Consider the following 24,125-nt stretch of genomic DNA (forward strand, 5'->3'; position numbering starts at 1 on the left):
GGGATGACACGAAGAGCTCTCTAAAAAGAGCAAACACTTCAGACGTTGTGTCCAAACAAAGTGCACTCTGCCCACATGGTGGAAGCGCGGTCTAAAAAGAGGATTGTTGGTGTTAAACTCTCCGAGTGGGTCAAATATTAACAGTCACCGCTGAACCCTGAGATAAAAATATTCAACCTGCGGTGGATCCCTTCATGGTCTTTGTCCTTTACTTTGTTTATAGTCCTTTATCCCCATCAGATCCTCTCCTCTGCCCCACTGACCTGTTTTGACTGTGATGAAAATCAGAGAGATTGCTTTTCATACCTCATGCGAGGTTCTATTGTTATCTCCTTTACCAGTTCCTCTGTGTCTGCTCAACTGTGTGTGTCATATGCTGCATATTCTGCCATCCACGATGCTGCATGACCTGTTCTCTGTTTGCAAAAGGGGAGAAACTCGATCTTCCTGAAGTTGGGAGCGAGGGGGCGGAGGCTGTCGGGCAGACGGTTTAACTGAACGTGAGACTGGTCGGTGCAGAATTAAACTTATCATGTGTAAACACAAGAGACAATGCAGGCAGGGATACGCAGTCTTCCTTTGGTGAAATTTCAATATAACTGTTATCCCTATTCAAAATGTGTGGTTCTTTGATACTGAGTATAATATAACAAAGGAGATAAAGTTGTGTTTGAGCTGAAAATTTATAATTTGCACGTAAAACACACACAAAGAAATCATTTCTAGAGTTTATAATGCAATAATAAAGCAACAGCAAGTCTTAAAATACCATGAAGACACAATGTCCCAGATCATCAGATATTATGGGGTTCCATTTGTGCCACTTGTGCATGTCCATGCTTCTTTGATGATTACTTTATATTTGCTTTAAGATGTTTAGTTGAACAAATGTTTAGTAGACACAGACAATAGGTCTAAGAGATAGACCATGAACACATTTTTGGCACAAAGGGAACCCCATAGTTTATAGCTGCACATGTTTAATTTACCTGCTAAATGATGAAGAAACCAGATGGTTCTGTCCTGGTCCGTCTTGATCAGACTCACTTTCTTTTCAGAAATGCATTCTTTATGGAGTGAAAGATCCCTGCAGAGTCGAGTTGCGTCCACCGAGTTCCTCCTCTGAGCTTCTGAGTTAAATGTCTGTGTGTTAGGGGTGGGGGTTCGTGGCTGAATAACAGCTTGTAGAGTAATCGCAGAGCTGGGTCCTCCTTCCTTGGAGTCAGTTGCTGGTTGCCACCTGCCCTGCTCTGTCAGCTCCCTTTTTAGCCTTATGCAAATGGGGAAGCCTCGAGGAGGTGCCTGGAGGTGGGGGGGAGGGAGACCAGGGAGGGGAACAAGGGAAAGAGGAAGGAGTGTCAGGATTTTCAGGACAGGAATATACATTCCTTTCTTCCCAACAAGCCTCTCCCTATGATGACATCTTACAGGTGAAGCTTCAGTCAAATCAAGCAAGCATAGTAAAAGAAATATTATCTTATTTTATTGGGCAGGACTGTTCCTTCTTTGAAATTTCTCTCTGTCTTCATATATTGAATTAAATTTGACCTTTAGTCCACCAAATCAGTAGCACCATCATGGAAAGTGGAGGAGAGCTTTTTCATGTTTACTCTTCAAACATTACAACCTTCAACTGACAGTTGCCTTCGTTTTGTGAACAGCAAGTCTGTACAAAAAGGAGCCCTGCAGGCAGAAGTGTCTCTTCCCCACAGAGTGTTTAGAGAATGCACATCCAGCGTGGCGTTAACAACAAAACACACCACATTAGCACAGGCCAGTATCTTTGAATTTTTACAACACACACACACAAAGAATGCATTTACAGTGATAAGAGTGCAGGTGAGATATGGTGATGTTGTCTCAACGGATAGTTAGTGTTGCCTGACAGTACGACACCTCATTGCTGGTTAATTCAGAGACACGTCTCACTTATTTACCTGAAAACGTTCAAAGTTTGTCTTCATCTGAGTGAGGTTGTTTTATAAATATGAAGTCAGTGTAATAAAAAAAAGCCTTCAGGTAATGGCCTCCATAAAGACACTAACAAACGTCTCACAATAGTTTGCTTTAGTTAACCTTTCATCTTTACTACCTTTAGTTCAGTGGCTTTATGGTTTTGTTCAGTACATTTTCTTTAAGTATAATTTGTGAGATTTTCCATTTGGATGTTTTTGTTTGTCCTTCCCCCATCACAGTCACATCCTATTGATGTTTGTTATTCCCACATTTGTTGAGTTAAATGATTCCCTCAGTTTCTTCCTGCTTGTTGTTTGAGTTACTTTTTGTTAGGTCATCGGAGTGTTGTCACTTTTTCCATATTTTAGTCATTACTGGCTCTTCTCCATGCACTGCCACCTTGACATAGTGGGATATGGGAGCTTGAGAGATTCTGGGAGTTGTGCTGTCTGGGGCAATAGCCCCTTGCGGAGTCTCCATGGATAGGCTGGTTCTAGGCATTGACTGTATATGACAACTGGACTGAGTAACCGCTCTCATACCGAATGGGGAGTACCGGCTGGTCCCAAAAGCAAAACCCTATAGACTTCTGTAGAGAAATAAACAGGTATTACTAAATCATTATGTTGGTCAGAATAACTTTTTTGGGCTCAATCTTTTTAGCCGTCTCTGCAGATTATTCAAGTTACAAACAAACCAATCAGATGCCTCAATAGAAGTAGGTGGCCTCACGTTGAAAGTTTGAAGCTCTTGATGAACAGCTCTCCTGAGCCCACTTTCAACGGAAGGGGTGTGGCCTTCTCACATGCTCACTACTGATTGGAGAAAGTGGTTGCATTAGAAATGTTGACTAAGACCAACATGGACCAATGTGGACATATTGCAGAAAAATGGCAACTGAATTGACTTCATTTGGTTGGGACTAACGTAAGTCATTCTCTATTGGTGACATCACACTCTCTTAAAGCTGTTCTCACATACAGTCAATGATTCTAGGTGATAAGCCAGACTTAGACTGGTTCAAGTGCACCTTCTTGAAACACTAAGAACAAGGTTAGTGACTGATGTCACTGGATTCCCATCCTGAGACTGAAACCAGGCCCAGGGTTGACACCATCGATCGTTTGTAAGAACTGGACATAACAAGTGTTGAGGCTCCCCATAGGAAATGCATTTCCTCCAGCCCTCGCAAAATCAGGCCAGAGCCTTTGACGTCACTTCCTGATACGTCTACCGCCATATTGCAACCGATTGCCACCCCTCAACAGCGATTAGTCCGAGTCGGTCTGAGTCACCTTTTTAGAGGAACTACTGTCACCCATCATGAGTGAGGTTGTTCTGGCGTGTCTTAAGTCCACACCCCTCCCACTGAAAGCGGCTCAGGAGAATCTGTCAATGAGACGTTTGAGGCGGGGCCAGTGGGCACCACATGCTTTTACTGAGGGACTGAATGGTCAGTTTATAACTGGCAATAAAGAAAAAATATCTTAAAAAAATAGGATTGTATCAGAGCAAGAATGGTTACGGACTTCTGACAAATACAATGAGAAATAACTGTTTTTTTCTCAATGAAAGTCTACGAGATTTTGGCCTTTTTTGCAACCTGCGGGTACTTCCTATTTGGAACATGAGAGGGGAGGGGTTGCTCAGTCCATTGATATTCATGTCAGTGGTTGAGACTTGCTGGTGAGCTTTTGGTATCCGGACCTCTTTCCATGGTACCTGACTGGGCTCAGCTCAGAAATTTCCTCTATTTGCAGTAATGACAACAAGGAGCTAGTGACCATTGACTGTATAAGAAAGACCTGTCTGTGCTGTCTTAGACTGTCTATGCTAGTGACATGTGATGTTGGCAGCAGTGAAGGATGGATGCATAGATAACAAAGTTTTGTCTCAAAGTTTGAGTTCTGGCATCCAACCGCTTTTGAAGGATTGGATTCTCTCTCACTTCAGAGTCGTTCATGATGAGACCTGACGGGTTAGTGTAGGTTTGCTCAAAGCCCCCCAACCTCAGTCATCGTGTGTTGAAGTTTGACCAGGTGAATTAAAGGATTGCATCCTGAGCCTCCAGGTTGGGGATAGGGCTCTTATTGTGGCATTGTCTCATAGAACTGCAGAGTATCTAACCTTCTTAGAGAGTCTATGAAGGTTAATAGAACATGTTCCATTTGGGGACTGACTTATTTTCCTGGGAGACTTCATCACCAATGTTGGAAAGGACAAGGATACCTGAACAGGCATGATTGGGAGGAACAGCCCTCGTGGTCTGAGCCAATTTGATCATTTAACTTTTATGCTAGTCACTATTTATTAATTAATATTGAACACTATCTTCAAGCGCAATCGTCCATCAGTGAACGGGGCACCAGGACTTCCTAGCCCAAAGTTCATAGTTCAATTTTGCAGTTGTGTCCTCCTGGACGCTTCCAGGGTAAGAATTCTAGGAATGTTCCACTGGGAGGGGGCCCCGGGGAACACCCCAGATGAGCTTTGAGTACCCTCTCGGGTGGCCTGGGAGAATCTTGTGGTTTCTCCTGGCAGCACTGGAGGAAGTCTTCATTGAGATGGAGGTCTTTGGTATCTCAGCTAAGGCTGATGCCTTGTTGATCCTTGAGTTCTTTAAAGTTTTAGTTCAAGCTTCAGTGTTTTTTCTAAATGTAAATTTAAAATTCTGTCCTTCAGCTTCTAATCTCCTGTAATGAAGTTATCTATTACTACATTTGGTGATCAAAAAACAAGAAACACAAGATCATAAAGATTGCGATTTAATGGAAAAAGGAGTGTTTACATTACGCCCTTAATTTTCCTGGTGATGACAAATGGCTGTTTGCCCTTGGGAAAAGCTTGCCCCCGCTATAGGTCAACTGCCTCAATTATTGAGTAACCTGAACACAGATATGGACGCTTCACATCCGCAGACACATTTATTGGGCTTCTGGTTCTGCTTCTAGGAAGGAGCAAGGATGTATAAATATATTTTTGTTTTTTCTTCCTGGAAAACATGGACTTGGGTTTGCAGTAAAAGTCAAAAGTTTTTGTTGATAACAGCAATAGGCCAACAATTATCTTGCGGCAATGGTGCTTTAGATAAATCATCTGAAGAAGCCGTTGAAGACTAACACGTGAGCAGGAAAGCTGATTGCCCTGGCAAACACTCAAATATGACAATAACAAAGGGCAGAGCAAGAGCTCTGCACAGCTTAAGCAAAAATAATCACTTTACTTTTCCACTGCAAGGAACTTTCCCCCATAATTTCTGTATTTAGACTTGGTTAAATATTTCTTAATCCACAGAATTATGTTGGTAAATTGTGAACAAGAAAACAACATGTTTTTTTCACTTTCTTTTTATTGTTGTGTTTTTTAAAGCACATAAAAATACTAAAGGGGGAAAACCTTGTTAGTAAAGTTTGAGAAAAAGAAAAAAAAACAAGCAGGAGAAACAATATGCAAAACAGAGAAAACAAAAAACTACATACACATCGGATTGCGTTGGGTCTACAGGTTTTTACATGCTCTGTATATGTTCTTGTCGTTGTGTATAAAGTCCATTTCTCTTTTCTCTCATCTTTTTTGGAAAAATATGAGAATGATCAGTGTAAATTTTTCCACATCGAACATGGTTGTGGTGCTTGTGATTTTAAAAATCTATTTATGTTTATCCAACAGTGCAGTGTCTAACTTCATGATGAAGTGGAGCGTTGGTGTGTTTGGCAAATTTGAAGCCTTCTGATATATCTACACCTATCTATCTAACCATTTCTGTTTGACATATTTCATGTTTTTTCCTTTTGTTTCCATGAGGTTTTTGTATAGTGTTTCTTGAACACTATACAAACCTCTTGAACCTCTTTGAAAAGACTTTAATGGACCACCAAGGTGTTGTGCATGGACAGAACAACTGGGATTGGGGTGATCATGTAGACAAAACGTTTACGAGTGTTTAAAATTTCCACAGGAAATTGACAGCAAACTCTTTTGTGCACACAAAAAAGTAACACAACCTGGTTTTTTACATTTTTATTTTGGTTCTTCTACCTGCTCATCTTCAGAAGCTTTTATCAGCAGTGGTCAGCTCAGTTTCTTCGCTGTGTCAGCATTCTTAAGAGGAATAGGAAACGTCTTTCAGATTTTGGTAAAATGATGTTTTCTAACAAATACATCAATACAAAATATTAGAAACACAGATATGTTGCTGTTCTACTTATTTTATACTTAAAAAAAGTTTGACATCCCAGTTTAAACGAATTTAATGCAAAAAATTCTGTCATTAGAACCCTTGTATATGAATTTATGAGATCTATTTAAATGTTTTCTGCTCTGGTCATTTTTTTTTCTTCACCTACAGTGAACAAACAAACCTTGACTGGAAATGCTCTGTCTGCATTACTGAGTCATCTGTTCAAAGTACATTTGATTTCCATGAGTCAGAATAAAAAGGTTTGCTTGTTGCTTTACGATCACGTTTAACCTCTGACAGATGGAGGAAATCGATGTGAATCAGCTGTAGTTCACTGAATGGTAAATAAACCTAACTATTCCCTCCCACACCCTCCAAACGCGTCACGAGTAAACCCAGTCATGTGCAGGTCGAGCAGAGCTTTGGACAATAAACGGTAAAAATGAAAACGATATTTAATGTTTGAATAACAACAATAAACTAATGAGAGGAAATCTATGTTTGGTAATATAGATTAATGAGGAGAACTAAATGCAGAAAAATGAGGAACAAATTAGGAAATAATTTATGATGCCTAAGCAAACAAAGCTCTTCCCTCTCTCTTTCTTTCTCAAACATGGTCCAGAGGTTTGTTTTTAATCTTTTTATTAACCTCCCGAGACCCGAACTTTAGTCTGGTGTGCATTATGTATTTCCTTTTGCTATTTGAGATAAGTAGGACCAAATAACCATAATACCTGAAGTGTGAGTTCGTACAGGGCATACTTTTTGCCAAAAAAAGCATGTCCTGGTATGAGGACAGTGGGTCTATCATTTATCATTTTTTAAAGTCACAGTCTTTCTGGTAAAGAAACTGTTTATCTCATACCCAAAGGAAGCAGGCTCTCTGACTGTGACGGTTTAAAAAAGTCTTATTGGCTAGAATGAAATCCTGCAAAGCAGCTGCAATCACTTTGCTTGCACAATACTTGCATGTCATGCATCGCACACAGTACAGCCTTGTGATAATTTATGATTAGTATTTTATTATACTATTTATGATAGTAAACCACATGACATAGGAAATTTTTATTTAATTTTTTAAGTATAAACAAAGCAAATGTATGATGTGAAACAACCAAAATACAACTCTAAACCCATAAAAATCTTGGAATGTTTAGCTAACCACACACAAGAATCAATGGTGGAATAAAGTCCCACTTTCCTCAAATGGGGAAATCACTTTTACTTTTGTCCTACTTTCAGCCCACTAATGAAATGTGTCAAATTTTAGCTCCAAATAAAACTAGAGAGAGTATTTCACAAAAAAACATTGATTTCATTCATTAAATTTGGATAAAACTTTTACCTGGGACATTTTTCTTCTGGGAACTCTTGTAGAAGTCTTTCATTGACTATCCTGCCATTTTTAGCAAAATGCTAATAGCAACACCTGCTGACAGGGTTTGGAAACTGCACCTGATCGGAGATCCTCTAGTAGCTTCCTCCTTTATGGTTAAATCTCACCACTTTTTTGGTTTTAAATGAAATCCACCATGCCAAATATTATGTCATATTTAAACACAAAGGATATAATGGCAGCTTTAGGGGAGTTCTAATGAAGCAACCTCATCAAACCGCTTCCTCATTAGCTTCGAGTAGTGGTTGTTGTTCACCTTTTGGTACACAAAGGCTTGGCTAATCGACTCTGTTAGTGTTTAGTTTTGGGCATTAAAGTCCCACTCTGATGAAAATCGTGTGTTTTGAGTTTTTAACATGTATATGTGGCATTTGTCTTATGAAAAAGAACAAATGTAAAGCTGAGAACACTGGAAAATCTCCACCAGACTCCACGGAGCTTCTTGATGTGACCACGGAAATGTGAACGGCCGCTCATTTGACCGCAGTTGGAAAGGATTGTAAATCAATGAAAGAGCATTTTGATGTTAGCTTTCATTATTCATAAATCATAATCAAAACACTTCTGGGAATATTTTTTAAAAATAAAAAAAAAAAATGTCATGGGGGGCTTTAAAGCAGCGGGACCATTGACTGTATATGTCTATGAGCGGGACATGAGGTGATTAAAAACAGGATTTTTTAACAGCAAAAGAGAGTTTAATAAAAGTGTTGATTTGGAGACTACAATCATAAAACTGTATTTTAGAAATATAACAGGCATGAATCCATTTTTTTAACTTTATTGGTAGTCTCTTTGTAACATGACAGCTGTGTTGAGATGGGAAAAAAACCTCATGAGAGTGCTGCGTCTTGGCAATAATTAAAAAAAATATCATGTTTTTCTGATATTTTTGTAATAATTTCATATAAAAATGTATCACCTGGAGGTAGAATTTGGGAAAAAGTGAATTTTCTGTCAGTCCGCTCAACTTTAAATCTATCCTTGTTTTCTTAGCATGTGTTAGTTTTAGTTTAGATGAGTCAAAAAAACATGTCCAGACCATTTATTAATTACTTTTATACAATTTTATTTTCTTAACCAAAAAAAGTCAAATGTCAAAAACGTCTCTTCAGCTGATTGAGACTGGAGCTGACTGACCCTCTCTTCTCATGGGGGAGTTTTCATTGAGAAAACAGAAACACTCATTTGAGATGGAAAAAAGAACTCGTCATAAACAGAGGGAAGAAGCCAGAAGCAGAGAGCAAAGACTGATTAGAAATCAATAAAGAAGTTTCTTTGAAAAAAATTATTTGGAAAAAAAAGAAGTTGTTTTTATCTTGCGTTTTATTTGTGTTGTGACTTTGTCTCTGTTTGCATTCAACTTATCATTTATTTAAAAACACCTATAATTTTCCAATGTAATAATTTGGTCAGAAGAGTTTTTTTAATTTAACAACCAAACTTGGCTGGTGAATCAAAATTTAGATTTTGGTGTTGAGACTTCAAACTTAGAGCATCAAACCACACACAGCAAATTCAGTTTTGTTGTTGCTGCCAAAATTTCTCTGCTGAGTGCATGTAGTGTTTCTCTCTACAAGAGTTCAAGCTAGTGTTAGCTCACAAAACACCTGCCACATTGTTCTACAAACGTGTTTACAGCTTGTATTTATTTGTACTTTGTGTTCAAGCCAAATTCGAAAGAAAATGTTAAAATAAAACAGTTTTTGTGAAATATATTCTGTCATTTGTAATTTTATTAAAGAAAGTAAAAGCAGAGAGAAAAAAACAGATTAAAATTGAATATCAAATTTGTAATGAAAAAAATCAGTAATTAGATTTTTTGGGCTGTATCGCCCTAATTCAAAACAGGAATAATTTATTCAGTGTTTGGTTTGAATGTTTTCCTCTTGTGGCTCACCACCTCTCCAGGTTTGGATCAGACTCTTTCAGACACTACAATATAAACACAGAGTTTTTTTGTTGTTTTTTTTTCATGAGGATATACCGTTTCTGTTTTAATAAATAAAGCACTTTACTGTCAGCTAGCCTGACAAACAGCCTGTAAAGGAATAAAGCGAGTACAGAATTGCAGTCTTGGGGTGAAGATGGTCTTTGTGCTCTTCGTTCTGCTTCTTCTCCTAGTTGAAGATCTTTCCGTTTGACTGTTTCTTCCAGCTCAGTTTAGGCTCTCCATCCACTCCTTGATCCTTCAGCCTCTGCTTGAGCTGAAACGCAAAATTCATTCTGAAGTATCATTCATTCAGTCATTCATCTTCTTGGCCGCTTTTCTTTTTCAGGGTGCTGGAGCGTAACCCAGCTACTGATGAACGAAGGCAAGGTAAACCCTTGACAGGTCGCCAGTCTGTCGCAGGGCCTCAAGGACATATACACTCTCATACACTCCTAAGAGCAAATTTAGAGAAACCAATTACACTGTGAAGTCTGTCTTTGGACGGTGGGAAGAAGCCTGAAATCCTCAGAGAAAACCCACATATACAAGGTGAGAACATCCCCAATTCGTGATTCTATTTCAGATCCCCCAGCCGGGACTCAAACCAGAGCCTTCTTGCTGTGAGACAAAAGCGCTAACCACTGCACCACCATGCAGCCCTGAAGCATCATACAAACAGAATTCAAACTTGTTATTTGGTCTGTTTAGACAAGGAGTCGGCAACCTTTAACAGTAAAAGAGCCGTTTGGGCTCATTTTCTACTGAGCAAAACCTAGAAGGAGCCACATAGTCTTACTTTAGTCTTTAAGAAATTTGGATTTGCATTCATGACTTTAGTTTTTTAAATTAATAAATATGAATAATGTCTATTTTTTGGCACAAACAAAAGCAAAAATATATATATTTTTAAGATAATATGTGCTTTTAGCTCATAAAAGATCAAACTTTTTACCAAAGTTTTGCTTTGCAAATGAATTCTGTTCATTCTGGAGGTAGTGTTAAGCAAACAAGACGTCTTTAGGTCAACAGAGATGTAAAAATCGACATAGTTTATCATGTATGTGCACGTCAGCCATCACTTTATAAATTTCACTAATCTAAATTACATAAATGTTAAGTAATCCTTACTTTAACAAAATGCTATTTTGTTTGTTTGTTTTTGCTCTTTTTCCCTCTTTGTCCTCAGCAGTCTTACGCTACTGGGTCTTGTTATTTTAGTTTGGGGTTTGGGCTTTGTTTATTTGTTTTCTTTATGTAGTTTTGGTTAGGCAGCCATTAGCAGGGAGCTGCTGACTCTGTCTCCCTGACTTATTTTATGTTTGGCCAAAGAGCCACCTGTGGCTCCGGAGCCGCAGGTTACAAACCCCAAATGTTTTCCATTAAAGGTAAAACTGTTTCTACTCATCATTTAATGTTAGTTTTTTGCATTTGACTCATTCCTGTGATAGGTTATATTTTACATATACTGTATATCACAGTAACATTAACAGATAAGACCAATTTAGATTCACTAATCAACCCATGAAACATGTTTTTGGAATATGGGAGGAAGGTGGGGTGCCAGAAACAAACCCACAAATGTACATGAAGACATACAAACTCCATACAGACCCAGTTATCTCAAACATGATATTTAGTTTTTCTAGCTGGTGCAGAAGCCCTTTACTGCTCAGAAAAATGTTCATTTCTTCAGAAAATTGGGGAAGGGTTTCAACTCTATGGAGAGAAAATAAATTCACTCTGATTTGTACGTGCGTACTTATTGGTTTGGATTTTTGTGAGTATATTTATTTATTTATTTGTGCTAAACTTTGGATTTGTTCGTGTGTATTCTTCATTTGCATCTAATATAATACATTATGTTCATAAGTACAAAAATAAAAAAAAATAAAATACAATTTACACATTCACAAAATTAAATTACAACAACTTGAAACCAATTACACAAGCAAATCTTTAAAAATCGATTTAATAATCGCTTTTTGTGCACAAATCTGGGGTGAGACTGTAGTAGAAATATTTTTGTTTAGCATTTGTTCCAACTTTGATTTATATGTAACCTTTGATTGAAACTCTGAACCTCTGTTGGAATGTAATTTCCGTATTAAGCAACCCCTTGGCCGGAAAGTTCTGCTTTCGGAAAGCTCCACTCCTGTAAAACAACCCATGACCCTAAGGCATATGCGAACAGGAAATTTCACTTGAAACCTATAAAAGCCAAACGTCTATTTCATCAGACAAAACCCTCTAATTCAGGCTTCTTTGCACCTCTGATCCACGTGCATTTATCTAAGTTTTATTAAACTCATGTTTAACTTGGAAAGTGTCTGCTCCTTCATCGGATTCCAATACTTTTCCACCACAAGACTCTTCACGACTCACAGATTTGTCCGTAAATGGCACATTTAAATTATTCTAGAATGCTGGGTCATCAGAGTTTTCTTATCAGCCGTTTTGAACTTAGATTGTGAACTCCAGGAAAAGGATGTGGCTCCAGGTTGCCGACCCCCAGGACAGGTGGATAGTGGAGTAATGGGAAGGGTTGGTGGTACTAAAAATAAAGCTCTGTTACAGTGACCTCCAGCCTTTTTTTAGCAAAAAGTATATGAGACTGACTTACCTCCCTCAGAATTCCCTCCAACACGACAGGATCTGTCAGATTAAGAGATGAGTTTCCCTGTAGCTTCAGCTTCAGCTGGTACTTTTTCATGGGGACTTGAAATGAAAATGAGGAAAACACGTGTTTGGCAGATTTTGATTTGTTGGGATTCTTTCTTTAGAGAGAAGCTCCAAAATCCCACAACACTACAATGAACTCACCAGCATAACAAATGAATGCGTATTTGTTATCACAGTTCCTATCATCCCACTGTCCAGACTTTCCAAAATATGTTACTGCACAGCTCTCGTTTTGGCGTAGGTTATTATTGGGTTTAAAATCTCGCCAGTTCCTGAATGAGGAGTTACTTCCATCAGCCCATTTCCAAGTGTCTCTATAAAGACCGATCCAGACCGATTTCCCAGCAGGTATGAGCTTCATGATCTTCTGGTTCTCTTCCATGTTTCTCACACTGACCAGGTCTGTGTGATGTTCTCTGCAGAACCTCAGGGCCTCAGACCAATTCATAGATTTGTTGATGTAAACAAAGGTTACATTTAGTCCTATGGCAGAGCAGAGAGACTGTTGTGAATACAGCAGATTGAGTCTAAATTGCGTCACTCCATTGAAAAACAGTTATGGACGTCTTTATAACGTACAAACTATGTCCACTATTTTGACGTCTAAGAATGACCTCCCTTCCAGATCAATTTTGGGCCAACATTTGAACGTCAGATTATTATTAGACCTCAAAAGGTCGTGCAGATCCAGTCCGGCAAACACCACATCTGAACTTCTATACACCGTGCATGTTTTTCCACAATTTAACGTCAATTAGAGTGTCAGATTGACAATATTATTCAGGCCTCATCATAATGCAACCATCTGGCATAAACCAATGCTGAACATCTAATTACAATATTAATGATACGTTTAATTTATAAGCGCCTTTCCGAGCTCTCAAGGACACCCATTCCGCACCCACAGGGGAAAGACACCTAACCTTGAAGATTGATGTAAAATAAACATCTATTATTACCACATTTGAACTATAATTAGCCCTCATAAAGCCCTGTGGATGATGATACTTGACATTAAACACATTCCCTGGCGTAACGTTCTGCACCCACAGGGCTCCGACAAACGACACTGAAGGTGATGTGAATAAGACGTTTTAACAACGGCACTTTGCATAGTGCACCTCTGGAACTAAATCTGTGACAATCATATGAGAATGTTTACTAAAAAAAACATGAGACTAACATGGTTTGATAGTTATAAAAGTCTGTATCTTACCTGTCACGTTACAGCAGATTGGTTCTATTAAGATATTACAGGGTACATCGTTCCATTTGCCATTGTCAAGACTGTTGACCATTGTACAGGACTCATGGCCGTTGTCATTGTTTGGTTCTCCCACTTTCCAGTTTCTGAAGTTAGCATCACCATTTTTGTAGAAGTTTGGGTCTGACATCGACCATTTCCAGCTGTTCACATCATCGTAGAGTCCAATCCAGGCCGTCTAAAAAGATAAATTTGTCATGATTCAGGGCTTAGGTTTTGTCCTGTTCCGTTTTCTGTCAGTCTCACCATGTCCACGTCAAATCATCCACAGCTGTCTTCATTTAGTTAATCGCCCTCAGCCTATTTAGGTCTTCCGTTCTGCATTGTCAGGTCATCTGTTCTGTTACTTCACTGGTTTGGGCTCGCATGGTTTTGTCATGTTTGTGTTTTAGTAAATGTTTACGTTTCTGCCAACAAGTCTTGTCTCCTGTGTTTGGGTCCCTTACCACCCCTTCATGAAGAAATTGATTTGTTCCTAAAAGAAAGTCCTGTTTTTCTGTCTTCAGCAGTGTTGGGAGTACAAAGTTAATTGCAGCAACATGTTACTTATCCCCAAGTGTAGTTAATCACTACTGAATTTTGCAATATTTGATTACAAGTAGTGACTTGTGTACTTTTACAGATTAAGTGCCCAAATGGAATTATTCAACTAGGGAAGTGTTGAGACAAGGATAGTTGTCAAACTGAACCTTGTATGACTGTGACATGGAGAATACAAAAAGCATAACATGAACCTTGAAAAACAAAATTTTAAACAAACCAAACAAGAGAAAAAATGTTACAATCACTGAGCCAGAATTGCTGTGAGACATTAGAACCAAACACTTAGGGCAATACTGTGATTTTCTTAAGCCTTTCAGAGTGAACTATATCCATATGATCATATAATACCTTTGGAACACTTAAAAAATAAATTATTTAGGAAATATTAGTTATATTTGTGGAGTCTTTTCATACCTGGAACTAAAACGACTCGATTCCTGAGGCAACGCCTTTCGCTTCTTGTCAATCCCGCCCATTTCAAGACGTCATCCTAGAGCTTGTGTTTTCTGCATGTCTGAGCATCCAAACGAACAATTCCCGAACTTTGGATTTGGATATTTTGGAGTTTTAAACTCAAAGGAATTGCAAGACACACACCAGGCTCAGACAACCCAAAAACCCATACGGGTCAACCACCTGACGGGTGTATGTGACTGAGGCTTTACTGAACTGAAGCCCTTTAGCTACATTTCCCAAAGAAGGGAACACATTTCTGTTTTTATCCCTCTCAGGGCCAAATTAAGTTTTAGTGGCAGAAATAAAAGGATATTTAGAGAAAATTATCATGTTATCATATGGGTTAGTAATATAAAATTCTGACTTTTTTTGAGAAACCTTCACATGCAATGAGTTCTGAGATTTTGCAAATTTGCAACATTTAAACATGTCTTGAAACTTTGTACTTCAAAATCTCTGTTGCTAATACACTACTAAGTCCTGCAGTGATACTTCTGATCAAAAAAGGCTAATATAATATAAATTTGAAGTAATTAGGTAGTTAACATTTAGCCGTTGCAAATCTTCAACGCCTGACCGAGAGGGTGAATCTGTGATTCTGGAAACTACTATCAGTTTAAAGAGAATTATTTTGAAAATAAAAGACTGTTTTTTTACCTCTGGAACTGCCAGGCCTTTCAGGATATTCATGTCCTCCATGTTGTCCACTGTGGCCAGATCAGCATACTTCTCCCTGCAGAAACTCTGAGCCTCAGTCCAAGTCTTCGTTTCATTAAAAACTAGGTAGTGGTGTTTAGCCAAAGAGAAAGGACCACACAGGGCTGCAAAATACACAGAAACATGTTAATCAGAAGTGAACTAAAAGGTATTTAACCCTTGTGTATATGTTGACGTTAAGAGTGGAGTCATCTGGGCCCCACAAGAAAGTGTACTAAACTTGTTTTGTCAATGATTTTTGATTTTCACTGGTGTTCGTGGATAACACGGCTTGGGTCATGTGGACCCCATAAGATAGGTTAAACATGTACGGAGCATTCTGATTGCAGCTCTGCTGCAAATCATAAATATGGAGGAATCTCAACAGATGTCTTTTCAGGGGAGTTTTCTTATCTTGGGCTCAGTTACAGCCTTAATCATAACTGTCCCATGAGTGGATTCTGTCGGAGGAAAATGTTGGCAAATCTGTGTGGGGCACACTGGTGGGACGTGGGAAATGTTAAAATTGTAGAAAATCTGGGGGGCCTGTAGAGAGAAAATGTTCAAGCACATTTTCTACAGACATGCTGCGGGCAACAGGTCATGGTGAACACTTATACAACATGTAAGAGCACTCATGTATGCATGCATTCTTGTGCATAAAACCATTTGCACACAGTAAACAGTAGTGAGTGCGTGTAACTTACATTGTCCTTACAAATATTTTATGATACACTTACCACATGCATGACAGTTGCATGTTTCATTTCCATGATGTTTTTAAGGTGGCCAGACAAATCTTAGGGGGTGCAAGGCGAGCGCTGCTCAAAATTAAGTACTACGCTGGCTGTAAGCTGCCTTGATGACTACAAAACAATGCATTGTGGGAAACTGTGTCTTGGCAACTCTTGTAGTTCAATGTGAATCTGATCAGAAATGACTGGCACTAATGTTAAACATCAAACATCCATTAGAAAGTATGCAACAAAAGGAACTCAACCAGTTAACAGTCACAGCACATTCGTACCTCAGACACATTATAGAACCCATCCTCATCCCCAAATTCCACCAATACACTCCCAGCTTTCTGTTCATGGAAAACAATGTTCCACCACCACATAGTGGTAAAATTGTCACAAATGGACTTCAGGAAGTGAGTGCTTCATTTGGTATGATGACATCTGACCTGAACCCCATAGAGCACGTCTGAGATCAACTGAAGAAGAGACTAGATGATTTACATCATCCCTATGTGACCTGACAGAACTGCAAGAAGCACTTGTGGAAGAATGGAGCACATTTCCTAAAAAACAACATGATAGTCTAGTTACACGTCGCTGTTAAGCTGTCATTGTTTCAAATGGAGGAAATACCTGCTATTGACATGTTTGTTATTTGAGACTATCTTTATTATTGTATTAATTTTTAGGGTAATCAATATCAAACTAATGAAAATTATGTTTCTTTTCATTCATTATTAGTAATATTAGACTGATTTTTTTTTTTTTTTACAAATGTCATTCAAATTTAGACCAGATAGGAAAAACACTGATGATAATGATAATATTCCTATCTTGTTGTGAGTAATTAAACAGTATATTGTTCTCATTATGTTACAAAGAATATACTTGACTAGATCCTTTACTGTCAACCTTGATAAATGAGGTTTCCAAGACAAACTTTCATTATCATCAGTAATAATAATTTACTTTTCCATCTGTTTGACCAGAAAACTCCAGGTGAACCAAAGCCTGTAAGAGTTTGTAGACCAAGAGCTAATTTGTTCCAATAAGAAAATACTGATTATACTTTCCACAGGTGAGAAAAATAACCAAAAAGTCATGTATAACACAAATAATTGCCACCAGATGGAGTGAAGTAAAGAGTTTCAAAGGATAGAAATCCTCACCTGAAGCAGCGATGAGGTAGAGAAACAATCTCTCCATCCTTGATCCTCGAGGTCTGCAGATGTACAGATCTGAAGTTGACTGTTTTCATCACATGCATGCAAACTGAGGGTGCAAAATTCAGATAAACCACCACAGCCTCAGGTAAATGGCTGCAGGGAAGAGATAACAATTCAAACTAGCTTTATTTACATGTTAAAACCACAGACATATGAATACTGTACCCTACTTGTTGCCTAAATTGTCAGCTCATGAACGCAGAAAATATTAGCTGGAGTTAACTCCGCCTGACTCTGATGTTTCAAATATGGGGGAAAGAGGCAGGACGTTGGACATTTTGTTATTTTTTTTCTAATCCATTTATGAATAAGCCAGTTCAAAATCATTATTGTGGTCTGTGTTTTATGTTTTTATTTTTATTTTTTTTTTATTCTATTCTCTAAACCGAGAGTAATTCTGGTTCTTATCAGCATTCGAAGTTCTACACTAATCTTCTAGGTTTGAATGAAAGTCTGGTTGTTGTTGGTCTGTGTGTGACAACAGACTGGCAGCCTTAAGCAGTCTTGGAGAATGGATGGATTCAAAGCTTCACATGTATTTTCAGACTTGGAACACAATATTACACAAAAACAATGAACTCCACAAGTCAATCATCTGTTAGGTACGCAAACTAAGTATGCAAAAAGTAACCAATAACCTGAAAATTCAAATTAGATTCAGGGTTCATGCGGTCATGAATAACTTGTAAAAGTTTTTTTTAAATTGATAATGCAATTTCTAGGTCCTGGAATAGTGAAAAATGAAATATTCAGTAAAGTTTTTGGAAAAGTCAAGAATTTTTTATATTTTGGAGGCCAAAAACATTTTGAAAAAGTTTAATATGACATTCACATTAAAATTGTTAAATCTTAATAATTTTTTTTGGGGGGGGGGTTTCTGGTGGTTTTTAGAAGACTTTTGTACTGGTAAACTATGGCTGTTTCTGGCAACGGACAAAATATTAAGACAGATAAAAAGGAAAAAGAGGAACAGAATCAAAAAAGCTCAAAAGAATATAACTAGGTGAACAATGAGAAAAAAAGACAGAAAAGGAGAAGAAATGCAAAGGGAGGGGAAGAAAACAGTAACTATTATATTTTTTTAGCAATGCCATGCATATGGGTTGTGTGCCATGAGCCTGTGTTCCATGGCTACTGTTTTATTCCGTCAGTCAAGTTTTTTTTTTTTTTAAAGAAAAATCTGTTTTTTTTAAAGATCTAATAACTGGATGGTTGAGTGGGCTAAATGTAGGACTGGCACGCAGGACCACTGGGTTCAATCTCCGGGTTGTCCACTGATCCCCACCCAGATTGGGTCCTTAAGCAAGACCCTTGATGCTGCTGCCTAACTGGGTCCCTGTGCCCTTCAAATGCAGGGTTGTGTCAAAACTATTTCAAATATATATATATATATGTATATATTTTAGCAGTAAGGCAGGTGTTTAATGCTTTACTATCTTAAGGATTTCTCAAAAAGATTAATTAATACAACTGCTACAGAGGTCCTAATGTTATTGTTTGCCTGAGCCCTTAAAACTGGAATAAGCTCACGTAAGAGAGGCCGACACAGTTTCTACATTCAAAGTTAGGCTTTAAACATTCCTCTTTGGACAGGCCTATTGCCAGGCTAGCTAGCTTTTGGGGGAATAATTATCATTTTCAATACATCCTTTACACATATTTCTCTGTGAAACTAAGCAGAGGGAAGATAGTTTCATGAACCGAGTCAGGGTGACCAATTCCCCCCACTGCTTTGGCTTGCATGGGTTTAGATTGATTTTATAATATACCAATATTGATATGCTACAAAATTTTAGATTTTTAATTACTGTTACTATTACCATCTGTTATATGTGTGTCAAAGTAATTTCTGCAAAAACATATACTTTAGAATAAAAGAAGCTGATACCAAGTCAGAGTAAGATAAAGATTTTGATTTATGTTTACATCAATTATTTGTTTATTTTGAGACTTGAAGGTTGATGTCACATCCACCGCATTTACCAAAAATATCTACATTGGTATCAATATTTGGAATATTGACTGGTATCGAATCGATACTCAAATGCTCAGTAACACCAAGCCCTATTTTACTATCAATATAAAAATTAAACTTTAATTGTACTGCCTCACTTTTGGCATAAACTAAGTTACCTTGTAGTATACTTAAGTAAACTACTTTTTTCAACACGGTCTCAGTAAAATGCGTACATATTCACACGGTATTTCCCAAAACGTGGCATTTGTACGCATTTTTTTAAGACTGGGCTGACTTTTTTATATGTGTGCATGATTTTAGTTTCACAATATTGTGTATTAAAATTTTCCAACTCACAGCAAAAGTCTGTGTTTGGAGGATGAGCTGGCTGTAAAACCAAAACAGGATAAGAGACATTTGATGCAACTATACGATAACATCATAAGAATTTCAGCATTCTGGGGAAATACGTTATAGGGTATGTGTTTACAACATTACCATCTGTATTTAAACTGGATTCATGTTGATATTGAAAATCACAAAAATATGCTCCAGAGTCATATTACTTCGTATGTCTTCCAAGCCTATAGGAATGCATATGAATTTATGTTGACAATAATTTGTTTTCAAAAGTATGGCAATTGGAGACTACTTCATTTGAATGATACTGCAGAAGCTATTTGCATTCCTGTATGCACAGCAGATTACTGTTAAGCTTTGCATGTCCTTGTTTGGTTGTGTTTGTGGTTCACCTTTTATCTCTGTTCAGGTAAACTGTGGCTCCTCTCAGCTGATCTCTACCCTCGCCTGATCTCTGGAGTGCACAATTGTCTCCCTATTTCAGTCCTTCTATGTTCAATATTGGTTTGTTTCGTATGATCTTCTTGTAGCGTTTCCAGCTCAGCTTGCTACCTTGATTTTTGCCTTTTTCCACGGTACTTTGCAATTTGTGTTCATAACATTTGTTTTACTCTTGCAGTCTGATGTGCAACATCTTGTGGTGCAAGTGTTTCATCTATTATTTCTAGAAGATGGATGGTACATTTGTATCCAATAGATACATTTGTTTTTTGGCATGGGTTAGGGACCGGAGCCATCCACAAATATGCAGAATCCACAAATCACATAGCAGAAGTTAATTTTGACACTTGAAGTCTGTTTCCCCCGGCTGTGGCCCTTTGATTGATGCAGAAGCTCGACATCAATCAAAGCAACAGCATCATGCAGCAGATTTCTGCATTACAGATATATCATTACATTCTGGGTCAAAGGAGCTCAGATGCTCTCGACACGTCAACTAAAGCCAGTTGTGAGTTTACTTCTCTCTTTGTTTCTCAGATGTCCTGTTGGAGCGTCAGGCTCACTTACCCACAACACACAAGTTCAGCAGAGAGCCCTGTAAGTCCGTTCATCAACACCGTCCTTAATGCTTGTCTATTCTATCTGATGTTTTGAATCTGTTTTTTTATTCCAACACGCACACATATTCACCATATCCCATGATAGCACAAGGATGACGATGCCAATCAAATTTTTAATTTAATAATTTCTTATTTCTCTCTTTTTATTTTGAAGTTTTCAGATGTATCTGAAAGCTTCTTCTGGAGATCATCTGCTTCAGCATGAAGGTGGAAGTTTTCAGTTTCCACCTGGTCAGCTTCTGCTTTGATCTCGTTATATTCCATCTCCAGTGTTTGATGATGTTTGAGATGGTCAGTTATCATCTTTCTTTCTCTTTGAGGTTCTTTGTTTCCTCTTGAAGGGGTCCCAGTTTATCCTGTACGCTGTTGTACTGAACAGCCAGTTCACGCACTTCCTGTTGCTACTGTTTTAGATGTGAAACCTCCTCCTGAAGCTGCTTCTTCTTGTCCTCCAGTTTGGACTTTTTCTCAGAGATTCTATCATTTTCATCTTGAACCTCCTTTATTTCTTTCTTTTTCTCCTGGAGGTCTTTGACTTCTTTCTTTAGATCACGACTGCCTGTTGTGGATTCTGCATCTGAATCTTCAGGTATTACATTTGGTTTTCACCGTGGGTTTTAGTTCCAACTTTTGGGACACCTGGCAGACCTGCACCTGAGGACCTGAGGGCTCTGGTAAGGTCATCAACTAAAAGTAAATATGATCAAGATTAAGATCCAATTCCATTTAAGCTTTTAAAAACTATAAATAGAACCTTAAAATTGATCCCAAAGCTGATTGGGAGCTAGAGCAAAGATTTCAGAATTGGAGCAATGTTCTCCTTCCTTCTGGTCTAGCTGCAGCACAGTCAACAATGGCTCTGGAGAGCAAATAAAATGCAGCACAAAGGGAGGTTAAAGGGCAAATTTGACTTAAAAATAACTTTTAAAAAAAGTATAGCAACGGTCAAATAAAAACTACATTAAAAATATCCTATTTTAAAATTAAGACAATTAAACAATCAATTGTTTAGTTATGTTTAATTGTATTTAAATATAAATTAGTTCATTTATAAATTTAGTTTAGATTTTAAAAATTTAAATTCAATATAAATATTTTACAACTTCATAATATCTTTGTCCAATAGACATATATTATCATGTTTCTACAGTCAATAACGTCACATATAGGAAGTTCAGTGACGCTTCAGGACAGCTGAGCTTCTTTAGTCGCGCATGCGCCGTGCACTATCTCAGTATAGAGAGCAGCTCAGAAGTAGCCACAGAGGTAAACAACATTTTATGCCACTCTTTTACATATTTAGCGCTTATTTTATTCGTCCTGCAGATGAGTGATTTATACGACAGCTTTGGCTTCCGGAGCAACTGACTGGTCGGCATAAGCATGTAACAGCGAGCAGCTGTCACCGAGTCTTTTTGCACTGAGCTCTTTCACCTCAGCTCAGGCTAACAGTTAGCGCTGCTAGCTCATCTATACCCATTCAGCTCGACTGGGTTCGCTTGCATGGGTTTACCGACGAGACGGAGACGTGACGTTGTGCGCCTTCATGTTGTGACGCAGTTTACAAATGTGTGCATCGACTTTGTAGCTGTTTTAAGCTAGCTCAGACCGCATTAGCATTGTAGCTGCTGTCAAACATCTAAGCTATAATGGGGGCGGGGCATCATTTTAACTGACAGCTAGATAACCAATCAAAAAGACGCATGTGGGGCCGGGCTGACCAATCAGCTGCCGTTAAAGAGGAGGCTCACGACATGTGCTGACATGTCAAAATACCTGAACAAAATGAGTTTTATAAAAGTTTTTAAAGGGCTGCTCTTGAAGAAAAATGCTAAATAAATCAAGATTAATAGTGTGTTCAGTTAAAATATGCTTTTAGTATTTATATATCCTGTTTTGTTCCTTATTTTGTATTTCATATAAAAAAAATTATAAAGCAAAACTCAGTAGAACTGTTGAGTATTATTGTTTGTGAATCTGCATGTGTGAAGATGAGATAAAGTAGTTGCTCAAAGCTCCATAACTAAGTTGTTTACTGAACAAAATCTAAATATCTGTTCAGTGCCATCAACAAATTAAAACATTCTCTTTGCTTTTCACAGATGAAGACTCCTCCAGACAGGTCTGGAATTAAATTTGAGGTTGGAGCCCAACTGGAGGCCCGGGATCCGCACAAGAAATGGTCTGCATGACACATAAGGCTCTGTTTTATGAAAACGTTGCTTTATAACACATTTTCATTACCTTTTTCTGAAGCAATATATCCATTAAAACAAATTTAACAATACAATTCCTAATATCTTTTTAATTCTTTACCGAAATCAGACAGTATTTACACCAAAACAAAAAAAAAAATTAATCATCTGTTTCAGGTTTACAGAATAATTTAATATTGACTTATTTTTGTTGTTCTAATGTGTCCCCCCTGCATTTTTTTTTTTTTTTACTGATGTACAGTTTCTCTTCTTGTTCTGTACTGTATGTCATAAATATTCAGAATAAAGTTTGTTAAAAAAAATCTTAAACAAATAACCATAAAATGTTTACTTTTTCAGTAAAATTTACTAAAGGAAGTGTCACATTTGTGCACATCACTTTATAACCATATTTGATATAAATTAAAAATTAACAAACCAAAGAAAGTTATTATTTGTGTATAAGGAACTTTAAATTCAGTTCTACCTTACAGATTATTAGCAGAAAATGACATTGTTGATTAAATAATTGAAGAACATCTGTTAATGGGCAGCCATAGACACATTATCAGTGGTTTCTCTGGAGTGTTTTGGGTCTTATTGCAATGAAAATGCTGTTTTTGGAGTTTTAAGCAGTTCTTATTCCATTTTTTGATGATGGATGACATTCATCCAAAAAGTATTAGTTTTAGTTGATCTGTTTTGACTTGAACAAAACATTCCAGTTTTGACCCTGAGTGCTCTGTTCAGGTACCCGGCCACCATCGAGAGGATCGACTACGAGAAGGAGCAGGTTCTGATCCACTACCGGCAGTGGAGCCGGCGGCACAATGAATGGTTTCAGTGGAACTCGCCGTACCTGCGTCCACTGGAGCGAGTCAGCCTGAGGAGGCAGGGTCTGAGTCCGCTGCAGTCCACACCGGTATGTCCTCACACTAAGGCTGGCACGATTAGACGACTAATCGACTATTAAAATAGTCGACGACTAATTTAATAGTCGATTAGTCATTATTTTATATTTTATGGAGTCAGAGTATAGTAAAGTTGAAAGTTCTTTAGGCGTTATTTGTCATTGTTTGGCTAATATTTCAGCTACATGCTAGCTATTTTGGCTAATTTAGGCTTTTTATTACAGTTTTTTTAGGCTAATTTGGCATTTAGCTAATATTTTAGCTGACTATCAGCTTCAGCAATTTCTGCTATCAACTTCAGAGTTTTTAGCTATCAATTTCAGCTGTCAGCGCTACCATCTTCAGCAGCCAAATTCAGCTTACAGCAATCACACTAGCATTATCACAGGTAATGCCATATACCAGTTTTTAGTTAGTTTAAAGTTAATGGTGGTTAAGATGTGTGCTTTACATCCAGTTTGTGCATGACCCAATTAGTCGACTAACCAGAAAAAATAATCTGTGATTATTGGGCTGTTGAAATAATTGTTTGTGGCATTCAAATGAAATCCTCTTCAGAAGCTTTTCTC

General features: G+C 37.8%; 3 protein-coding genes across 3 annotated transcripts in view; 1 reads left to right on the forward strand and 2 right to left on the reverse strand.

Moving 5' to 3' along the window:
- The window catches only part of LOC112158891 (RING finger protein 223), a 6,274-nt gene extending 5,021 nt beyond the window's left edge, over nt 1–1,253 (reverse strand). The window contains exon 1 of the mRNA XM_024292552.2: nt 990–1,253. The gene's annotated coding sequence lies outside the window, so the exon portion shown is untranslated. The remainder of the gene's footprint in view (nt 1–989) is intronic.
- Nucleotides 1,254–9,500: 8,247 nt separating this feature from the next.
- On the reverse strand, nt 9,501–16,202 carry LOC112158890 (lithostathine-like). The gene is made up of 5 exons (XM_024292551.2): nt 15,068–16,202; nt 13,364–13,589; nt 12,289–12,630; nt 12,089–12,183; nt 9,501–9,742 (listed from the first exon to the last, which is right to left on the reverse strand). The coding sequence occupies exons 1-5, from the start codon at nt 15,107–15,109 to the stop codon at nt 9,656–9,658; spliced, it is 792 nt and encodes a 263-aa protein (XP_024148319.1). The 5' UTR covers nt 15,110–16,202; the 3' UTR covers nt 9,501–9,655.
- Nucleotides 16,203–21,657: 5,455 nt separating this feature from the next.
- The window catches only part of LOC112159267 (PHD finger protein 20), a gene marked incomplete in the record, with an annotated part of 12,595 nt that continues 10,127 nt past the window's right edge, over nt 21,658–24,125 (forward strand). The window contains 3 exon segments of the mRNA XM_024293234.1: nt 21,658–21,716; nt 22,553–22,632; nt 23,396–23,567. Coding sequence (XP_024149002.1) covers nt 22,553–22,632; nt 23,396–23,567 — 252 coding nt within the window.

The sequence above is a fragment of the Oryzias melastigma genome, linkage group LG7 (genome assembly GCF_002922805.2).
Source record: "Oryzias melastigma strain HK-1 linkage group LG7, ASM292280v2, whole genome shotgun sequence".
NCBI lineage: Eukaryota > Metazoa > Chordata > Actinopteri > Beloniformes > Adrianichthyidae > Oryzias > Oryzias melastigma.

Excerpts from the sequence above, each read along its gene's own strand:
- LOC112158890 (XM_024292551.2), bottom strand. The coding sequence starts at position 15,109 with ATGGAGGACATGAATATCCTGAAAGGCCTGGCAGTTCCAGAG. Across the intron at positions 13,590-15,067 it reads AAGGCCTGGCAGTTCCAGAG|ACGGCCTGGATTGGACTCTA; the intron begins GTAAAAAAACAG and ends TTATCTTTTTAG. Across the intron at positions 12,184-12,288 it reads CGCATTCATTTGTTATGCTG|TCCCCATGAAAAAGTACCAG; the intron begins GTGAGTTCATTG and ends TTTCATTTCAAG.